The following is a 10,648-nucleotide window of genomic DNA, read 5'->3' on the forward strand; positions in this document are numbered from 1 at the left end:
TCTCTCTCTGTGTGTCTCTCTCTCTCTCTCTCTCTCTCTCTCTCTCTCTCTCTCTCTCTCTCTGTCTCTGTCTGTCTGTCTGTCTGTCTGTCTGTCTCTCTCCCCCTCCCTCTCCCTCACTGTGTTGAGATTTCTCTAGCCCTAACCTCTCCACTGACCTCCAATTTCACATCTCCAACTGTCCTTCAGATATCTTGAGCTAGATGTTAATCTCAACATGTCTAAAACATCAGTATCACTCTCTTTTCCCCCAACCCCTCCCCTCTTCCTGACTTCCCTATTACTATGGAGTATACCACCATCCTCCCAGTCAACCGGGCTAGCAACTTAGGTGTCATCTTTGACTTCTTACTCTCTTTCACGTCCTATATCCAATCTGTTGCTAAGGTCTATTGTTTCTACCTTCATAACATCTCTCCTGTAACATCCCATTCCTCCTTCTCTCCTCTGAGACTGCCATGACCCTGGTATAGGCCCTTATCACCTCACAACCCAACCATTGCAATAGTCTGCTAGTTGATCTCCCTGTCATAAGTCTCTCCCGACTTCAGTCCATCCTCCACTAAGTTGACAAAGTGATCTTCTAAAAGTGCAGGCTTAGCCATGTTACTCAGTAAAATCCAGTGGTTCCTTCTCATCTCCAAGATCAAATATTCAGTCCTCTGTTTCACATTCAAAGCCCTCCATAACTTACTTCCTCCCACCTTTATAGTCATTTTACATCATACTCAACTCCATTCTACTCTATGATTGAGTGACAGTAGCCTCCTTGATGTTTCTCTAAAAGACATTCCATCTCCTATCTCTGGACATTTTGCATGCCTAAAACTCTCTCCCCCCTCATTTCGGGCTTCTTGTCTTTCCTGGATTCCTTGAAATCTTAGATAAACTAATACCTTCTATAAGAAGACTTTACCAATCCTCCTTAATGTTAGTGCCTTTGTTCTGACACTACTCCCATTTTATCCTGTCTATATTTTGTTTGCACATTGTTTCCCCACCCACCCCATGGACTATGAGCTCCTTGAGAGCAGGAATTGGTTTTTGTCTATCTTTGTATCTCTAATGCTTAGCACAGTGCCTGAAATACTGTAGGTACTTTATAAATGCTAGTTGACTGAGATGAGATCTCACTCCTACTGGGAGAGATCATTCACTCTGGGGGGGGGGGTAGGCATTCTAATCTGTAGAACTTCAATTTCTATTTGCTATCTGCTTGGATAAATAGGCTTACTATCTACTATATGGGAAGGAATCAGGTCTGAGGGTATAAGCCTGGGGTACCCTAGCATTTTGAATTTTTATTTTAACCTAAAAATCATGCCAGTAAACCAGTAATAATTTTTTTTAATTTTTATTCCAAAAATTAGCCCATCTATTGTTGGACTATGGGCTACAGATATTTGATAAGAAGATTTTACTGGTTTTTCAATTCCTTCAGTCTTCTGATGGTGAATTTGACTGTGACTGCAGAGGTGGTATTGTAGGTCCATGCACCACCACCTACTGTTTCCATACAGGATCCACAGTGCCAGATACCCACAGCCCGTCTCTTCATTTTGGTCTTGCCAGAGAAGGAGCAGGTATACTTGGCATGCTGGCTAATTTCAATTTTCTTCACCATTTTTCTGAGGGATGCACCATAACGTGTTCCATATTTACCAACAATTCTGACCTTCTTGGTACATTTAGTTATGTTAGCAGTGCCAGGGCTGGAGCTTGGAGAGGGGACCAGCAATATTTAAGGATAGCAGATATGTAGAATTTCAGTCCAATATCTCCTCCCAGAGGAAAACAGAGTGAACAACCTCACAGTCTCACTACAGGAAGAAATCAAAGTCTTCCAAAGAGAGCGATGGGGCAAAATTCCACACATATCTATCTGTGTCTCCTCATGAGCTAAATTTAGACATCCATGTAAAAATATTAATCTAACATGGGCAGGACATACCTTACATGTGGAAGTCAATGCACTGGAATATTGAAATAATTATTATTCAGAGAGAAGCCTGAGACACAGAGTAGGAGACACTGACTTGAAAATGACAAAAAAGAAATGCAACTTGGATACAAGCTCAGAAAAAATTCCTAGAAGAGTTAAACCAGGAGATTAAGAAAAGAACTACAGGGGTGGAGTCAAGATGGCAGTGTAGAAACAGGACCTCTGTGGGGCTCCAGCTTCCACCTTCCCCAATTCATGTAAAAGGGGACGCTGAACAAACTTTGGAGTTACAGAACTCACAAAATGACACAGAGAAGCTAACCTACCATTGAGGACAGCCCGGCAGGCCGGGAGGAATCGACCAGCACAGCACTCTGGGAGCCTGACCCTAGGCCTATGTGAGACAGAGGTTTTAGCCCCAGGGCGGGCCTCACCAGCCACGAGTGGGAGGGACTCCAGATCACCATCAGCTGTGGCCCATTCCAGATTTATCAACACATAGATGCGAAGGACAAAGTAAGAGGTCAGTGCAGTCTGGACTTTGGGACCCAGTAAGTGGGAGTGTGTGGCTTTTGCCCCTGGGGAGAGAAACTGCTGAGATGCCAGCACAGCCAGCCAGTGCCACATGGCAGCTTCAGCTCTTGGCCTGCAGAGTGTATGGGGAACAAGCAACCAGTCTGAGGGGTAATCACTCTTGCTTTAACCTGCTTGGATCTGGACTGCAGTCTAGGGTGGAGGTCCTGGGGTGTATGTCCAGCTTGCCAGAGCCTGTGGAGGCTTCAGAGAGGGCACCCATCTAATATCTCTAGCAACTGAGAAAACCCCAGCATTTGGGATGAAATCTCCCCTGTCTGGTGACAGAGTCCTACTGTGGCAAAAAGCCCAGGGGTCAAGTGACAGAGGGGCGACATGACTAGGCAAAGGAAGCAAAACAAACAGAAGAATCCAACATTAGACTCCTATTTTGGAGACAAAAAGGAGCAAAGCATGGAACAGGAGGAAGACAGTGAAGTCAGAACTCCTGCAGCAAAAGCTTCAAAGGGAAATATAAGCTGGTTACAGGCCATAGAGGACCTAAGGAAGCAGATAAGAGAAGTGGAGGGAAAATTTGGGAAGAGAAATGAGAAGGATGCAAGAAAATTATGAAATGAGAGTCAACAGCCTGACTGAGGAAAATCACACCTTAAAAAAACAGACTAACTCAAATGGCAAAAGAGGCTCAAAAAGGCAATGAGGAGAAGAAAGCCTTAAAAAGCCAAATTTTCCAGATGGAAAAAGAATCTCAAAAGCTCACTGAGGAGAATAATTCCCTTAGATTTAGAATGGAGCAAAGGGAAGCTAGTGCCATCAATAGAAATCAAGATGGGGTGGCCAGGTGGCTCAGCAAGTAAGAGCACCAGCCCCAGAGTCGGGATAACCTGGGATCAAATCCAGGCTCAGATACTTAGCACCACACCTAGAAACACCTGGCCGTGTAACCTTGAGCAAGTTACTTAACCCCAATTGCTTTAAAAAAAAGAGAGAGAAATCAAGATGCTGTTAAAAAGATCCAAACAAATGAAAGAATAGAAGGCAATGTGAAATATCTCATTGGAAAAACCACTGACCTGGAAAATAGATACAGGACAGATAATTTAAAAATTATTGGACTATCTGAAAGCCATGATCAAAGTAAGAACCTAGAAATCATCCTGCAAGAAATTCTCAAGGAAAATTCCCCGATATTTTAGAACCAGAGGGCAAATAGAGGTTGAAAGAATCCACCAATCACCTCCTGAAAAAGATCCCAAAAAGAAAACTCCTAGGAATATTATAGCCAGGTTCCGGAATTCCCAGATCAAAGAGAGAATATTACAAGCAGCCAGAAAGAAACAATTTGAATACTGTGGAAACACAATCGGCATAACACAGGATCTGGCAGCTTCTACACTGAGGGATCAAAGGACCTAGAATATCATATTCTAGAGGGCAAAAAAGCTGGGATTAAAACCAAGAATCACCTACCCAGCAAAACTGAGTATCATGTTTCAGGGGAAAATATGATCATTCAATGGAATAGTGGACTTTCAAGCATTCTTGATGAAAAAACCAGAGTTGAATAGAAAATTTGACATTCAGATACAAGAAGCAAGAGAAGCTTGAGAAGGTAAATAGGGAAAAGAAATCAGAAGCCACTTATCAAAGTTGAACTATTAACATTCCTATATGGAAAAACTATAATTGTAACTTATGAAACTTTTCTCAGTATGAGAATAGGTGAAGGGAATAGAAATGTGTATATATATTTATGTATACATACATAATATGTCTATATCAGAGGGTATACAGGTGTATGAATACATATGTGAATGTGTGTATATGTGTTTACAGGTATACTTAGAGGCCACAGGTCCAATTTAATAGGAAGGGATGATACTTAAAAGGTGAAATTAAGAGGTGAGAGAGGAATATAATGAGAGGAGATGGGGAGAGACAGAATGGGGTAAACTATCTCATATAGAAGAGGCAAGGGGAAATGGTTACAATGGAGGGGAAGAATAGGAAGGCAAAAGGGAATGGGTCAGCTTTATTCTCATTGAATTTGGCTCAGGAAGGGAATGAAATACACACTAAATAGGGTATCTCACCCTCCAGGAGAGTAGGGGGGAAGAGGATGAGAGGGGGGATGATGGAAGGGAAGGCAGACTTGAGGGGAGGGAAGTTGGAAGCACCCACTTTTGAAAAGGGATGGGATCAAATTAGAGAATAGAACAAGTGGGAGGTGGGATGGGAGGGAGGGAAATATAGTCAGTCTTTTACAATATATCTACTATGGTAATGTTTTGCATTAGCTACACATGTACAACCTATACTGAACTGCTTATCTTCCCAGTAAGGGTGAGTGACAAGGGAGGAAGGGAATGAATCTGGAATTCAAAGTTTTTTAAAGCAAATGTTTAAAATTATATATATATATATATATATATATATATATATATATACACACACTATTATTAATATTATTTTACTTGTAATTGGGAAATAAGATAAACAGGCACTGGGGCATAGAGATCCACCATGCCCTACTGGAAAAGTCGAAGGGGGTATGGGAGAAAACATGGGAGAGAGCAGATTGAAGGAGGCAATATCCTGTAGGATTGCTGTTTTGGGGTGGTGGGTAGGGGAAAATCGGGGAGAAAATTTGTAACTCAAAATCTGGCGGAAATGAGTGATGTAAATCAGAAGTTAATAAAGCATTTGAAAAAAAGAAACAAAGTTGATAGAAGTAAAGTATATCAATAAAAAAAAGAACTAAAATGATTTTAAAAACCAAATGAAAATAGTAGAGCAAAAACTGGTAAAAGAGACAAACTACAGGGAAAAATTAAAACAGAATTGACAGCTTGGAAAATGAGATACAAAATCTAGTTGAAGAAAAGAATACCTTTAAAATTAACATTGTCCAATCGGAAGCTAATAACTCCAAGAAATAATGAAAACAAAGTCAAAAATCTGAAAAATAGAAGAAATGTGAAATATCTCATAGGAAAAACAACTGACATAGAAAGCAGATTGAGGATAAATTATTTAAGAATTATCAGACTACTTGAAAGTCATGAGAAAAAAAATGTTTAGACGTCATATTTCAAGAAATCATTGAAGAAAACTATTGATATCTTAAAACCATTGGGAAAGCTAGAAAGTAAAAGAATACACCAGTAACTGTTTGAAAGAGAATCCAAAATGAAAACTACATTACAAACATAAGAATATTATAGCCAATCTTCAGAGCTCCCAGGTCAAGAAAGAAATAGTACAAGCAATTAGAAAGAAAGCACTTTTATGATTTAAAAAACCTACAAAATATAGATATAGAGGGACTTTTGAAATATCATGTAAATCTGTCTATAACGAAAAACAAGTGTCATCCATAATGGGGGATATGCCAAAACCTTTTCCAATAATCATGGGAGTGAAACAAGAATGCCTACTCTCCCCACTGTTACTTGATATAGTTTTGGAATGCTAGCAATAGCAATAAGACAAAGGAAAGGAATTAAAGGAATAAAGATAGATAAAGCAGTGCTAAAACTATCCATTTTTTGATGATATGATAGCTTACTTGGAAACTTTTTTTTCTCATGGCTTTCAAGTAGTGTGATGATTTTTAAATAATTTCTCCTCAATCTGCTTTCTATGTCAGTTGCTTTTCCTATTAGATATTTCATATTTTCTTTTATTTTTCAGATTTTTTACTTTGTTTTCATTATTTCTTGGTATCTCATGAAGTTATTAGTTTCCAATTGGACAATACTAACTTTCAAGGTATTATTTTCTTCAATTAAATTTTGTACCTCATTTTCCAAGATATTAATTCTGTTTTAATTTCTTCCCTATAGTGTGTCTCTTTTCCCATTTTTTCCTCTACTACTTTCATTTGGTTTTTTAAATCGTTGTAGTTCTCTCCTGGGAACTGGTTAATATACTAACTAAAACAATTAATAGCTTCAGCAAAGTTGCGGGCTACAAAGTAAACCCTCAAAAATCAACAGTATTTCTATATAATAACAAAACCCACACATTTAACTAACACTCACTGTTACATTGTATTTTGTATTTTTATCCCCAGTGCCTCGTAGATACTCAACTGATTGACTGGTCAATAAGTACACTAATGGGACAGCTAGGTGGTACGATGAACAGAGCACTGGCCCTGGAGTCAGAAGGACCTGAGTTCAAATCCAGCCTCATACATTTGACATACTTACTAGCTGTGTGACCTTGGGCAAGTCACTTAACCCCAATTGTCTTGCCCTCCCCCCTCCTAAAAGAAAGAAAAAGAAAAAAATAAGTATACTAAAAAGATACAAAGTATTATGTGAAGGCTAAGGTGGGAAGGTTATATGGGGATCCAGTAAGGTATCATAGAGTATGTAGCATTTGAATTGAATTTTAAAAGACAGAAATGGTAAAGATCGATGAAGAGGGACAACTGAGAATAGGGATCCCACCCCACATCCATAAGACTGGCTAAGATGACAGAAAAGAAAAATGAAAAATTCTAGAGGGAATGTGGGAAAGTAGGTATACTAAAGTGCTGTTGGTAGATCTGTGAGCTAGTCCAACCTTTCTGAAGAACAATCTGGAGCTATACCCAAAGGACTATAAAACTATGTATATACCCTTTGATCCAGCAATACTGCTTCTAGGTCTATACCCCAATGAGATCAAAGAAGAAAAGGAAAAGTAGCCATGTGTTCAGAAATATTCAGGAATTCCCATCCATTGAGGAATGCCTGGATGAATGAAGATATATGAATGGTCTAGAATGCTATGGTGCTATAAGAAATGAGAAAGGAGGTGGTTTCATAACCTGAAAGGAACTGTCTGAACTCATGCAGAGTGAAATGAGCAGTACCAGGAGAAAAAAAATGCATACAGTAACAGAAATATGGTAATGATAATCAACTGTGGAAAACTTAGTAACTCTAATCAATATAATAATCCATCACAATTCCAAAAGATTCATGAAAAAAACATTCCATCCACCTCCAACTAGGGAACTAATGGGCTCAGAGGGAAGACTAATGTATATATTTTTTCCTCTTTCTTTTTCTTGCTTTTTTTTAAACATGGCTAATGTGGATATTTGTTTTGTATGACTTCATACTTGTAATGGGTTTTATATTGCTTACCTTCTCAATGGATGGGGGAGGGAGTGGAAGGAGAGAGAAAATTTGGAACTGAAAGCAAAACAAAATTGGATTTTAAAAGACACAGATATATACATTTGACTGTACACTCTCTATATTGAGATGCCTTATCATGGAATAATGACTCTGGAGTCTCCTGCCATAAGGAGGATGGAGTTTAAATGTAAAATGAAACACACATTTTTGGCCATGACCAATGTGGAAATTTGCTTATCTTTCTCTTCATATTTTTGGATGTTTTCTCTTGTTGTTGTTGAACTAGGAGATGCAGGTACATGGGAAAGAGAGAAAACAAATGCTTGCTAAGTACAAAAATAAAGATAGAATGAGATAAAATCAAAAGTCAAAAAGTGTGATTCCTGCTAACTTCTGCCCCCTTTTCCACCACTGCCACTTCAGAAGCAAACCAAGATGGGACTGAGGGTGACCTAGTATTTGTCTTTCTTTCATAGGAAGAAAGGAGACCAGCTCTGTCTCAAGAACTATGCTTAACAACAGCAGGGCCCCAGCTATGCCAAGAAGCTTGCAGTCTGGGTGGCAGGGCTCCTCGGGGCTGGGGGGGCCGTGAGCATAATTTATGTTTTTGGAAACAACTCTGTGGATGAGAATGGTGTGAAGATTCCAGATGAGTTTGACAATGATCCGGTGTTGGTTCAGCAGCTCCGGCAGACATACAAGTATTTTAAGGATTATCGACGGATGATCATTGAGCCCACCAGCCCTTGCCTCCTCCCGGACCCTCTGCGAGAGCCATATTACCAGCCCCCGTATACGCTTGTCCTGGAGCTGACAGGCGTCCTGCTGCACCGCGAGTGGTCGCTGGCCACAGGTTGGCGGTTCAAGAATCGTCCAGGCATCGAGACCCTTTTTCAGCAGCTGGCCCCACTCTATGAGATTGTGATCTTCACCTCGGAGACTGGCATGACAGCCTTTCCCCTCATTGACAGTGTGGACCCTCACGGCTTTATATCCTACCGCCTTTTCCGGGATGCTACACGCTACATCGATGGGCACCACATCAAGGACATCTCCTGCCTGAACAGAGACCCAGCGCGTGTGGTCATGGTTGACTGTAAGAAGGAGGCCTTTCAGCTTCAGCCTAACAACGGTGTGGCCCTGAGACCCTGGGATGGGAACTCTGATGACCGGACCCTGTTCGACCTGTCTGCCTTCCTCAAGACCATTGCCCTGAATGGAGTGGAAGATGTCCGGACAGTCTTAGAGAACTGTGCCCAAGAGGAAGACCCTCTGGAGGCCTTCAAACAGCAGCAATCTCGATTGGAACAGGAGGAGCAGCAGCGAATGGCTGGCCTGGCCAAGTCCACCAAACAGAGCCTTTTCTTTAGTTCTCTTACCAGCTGCCTCTGGCCCCGCTCCAAACAGCCCTGACCACCTCTGTCCTTGCCTCCCTGGCCCTGGGGGCCCCCTGCCCCAGCCCCTGGGGCCATGGTCAACCTGACAATAAAGTCCGTCCTAGAGCCAAAAAAAAAAAAAAGAACTATGCTTAAAGTCTAATACAAGCTTTGGTACAGGCATGGTACATTGAAAAGAACACCGATTCTTCTATCAGAGTATGTTGATTCAAATCCTATCTCTAACATTTACCTCTGTGATTTGGGGGATGCCATTTAGTTAACCTCTATGAACCTTTTATAATAATAACAGTTCACTTCTATAGAGCACTTTAAGCTTTGCAAAGCACCTTATATATTTGATCTTTATGACAACTCTGTGAGATAGGAGCTATTATTATCCTCATTTGACAATTGGGGAAATGGAGGTAGATAGTGGCTAACTGACTTGCCCAGGGTCACACAGTTAGTAAGTATTTTAAGGCCAAATTTGGACTCAGATCTTCTCGACTCCAGGCCCAATCCTCTATCCATTGTGGCACCTGACTGCCTATAATCTGAGAAACAGACATTCTTCAGGCTGGATATCCAAGACATAAAATAATCAACAAAAGTAAATGAGAAAAGGCCACTCTCCAGTGGAGTAGTCAAAGCATATGAACTATCATTTCTCAGTAGAATTAAGTGCTGTTAACAACCATAGGAAAGCGTGTTCCAAGTCTAAATCATTAATAATGAGAAAAATATAAATTAAAACAACCCTGAGGTTTTAATTGGGTAAGATGACAAAAGATAGGATGAGTCAATATTAGAGGTACCTCTGGAAGACAAGCACAGGAATACACTTGCTGGAGCTGTGGGTCCCTAATATATCATTGGTGGGGCGAATATGAATTGATCTAACCAATCTGGAAAACAATTTGGAATTATGTTTAAAATTCAAGTATATGCAGACTCCTAGGAGGTTTTGATGGAAAGGAAGGGCCTATATGTACCTTATCTTTGTGCTTGTCCTTCAGTCTTGAAGAGGACCATGACATCAGGGAGATGATGACATGACTTGCAGTTGACTGATTTGAGTGAGGGAGGGTTGGGCAAAGTCACCAGCCTCACTTTCTCCTCTAGAGCCATCTGGATCCAGTGGTCGGATATTCATCAGGATGACTGGAGATGGCCCAGGATGCAATGGGAGAGCCTGGCCCTTTTAGGTTGAAGTCACAAAGTCATCTTAGCAGCATTTTTCTGGTAGCAAAAAAATGGGAAACAAAGTAGGTTCTCCTCAGTTAGGGAATGTTTAAGCCAGTTGTAGGACATCAATGCAATGAGTTGTTGCTGCACTGTAAGAAATGACAACCATCAGAAATGCAGACAAACATGGGAAGATGTATAAACTGGTGGAGAGCAGAACTAGGAAAACAATATACTCAATGACCACCCTACCACTGGGCTTTTCATTCACTCTTCTAGACCTTATACTCTCTCTTCCCAACACTCACAATCACTGATTCTCTCTCTTCCCACCCACCCCCAGTTATTTAATTAATTCCTGAAAGCTTGTGAGAGTGCCTATAACAACAAAATAAATAGAAAAAAAGATAATTGAATGAAACTGGACATTGTATAATTATGATGATTAAGCTTAGCCCTGGAGAATAGATAAG

At 40.6% G+C, this 10,648-nt stretch overlaps 1 protein-coding gene across 1 annotated transcript; it reads left to right on the plus strand.

Annotated features, from left to right (window-relative positions):
- Window positions 1-8,125: 8,125 nt before the first annotated feature.
- Window positions 8,126-9,133, plus strand: LOC138142633 (mitochondrial import inner membrane translocase subunit TIM50). The gene has a single exon (XM_069063713.1). It carries the CDS (start codon window positions 8,335-8,337, stop codon window positions 9,022-9,024), a length of 690 nt encoding a protein of 229 aa, XP_068919814.1. The 5' UTR covers window positions 8,126-8,334; the 3' UTR covers window positions 9,025-9,133.
- Window positions 9,134-10,648: the final 1,515 nt, after the last annotated feature.

Source organism: Petaurus breviceps, unplaced genomic scaffold (genome assembly GCF_028583685.1).
Source record: "Petaurus breviceps papuanus isolate PSGF00001 unplaced genomic scaffold, PetGlider_PUasm1.0 90601, whole genome shotgun sequence".
In the NCBI taxonomy this organism is placed as follows: Eukaryota; Metazoa; Chordata; class Mammalia; order Diprotodontia; family Petauridae; genus Petaurus; species Petaurus breviceps.

What these genes read in the sequence shown, in the direction of transcription:
- LOC138142633 (XM_069063713.1), top strand. Translation starts at nt 8,335, where the DNA reads ATGATCATTGAGCCCACCAGCCCTTGCCTCCTCCCGGACCCTCTGCGA.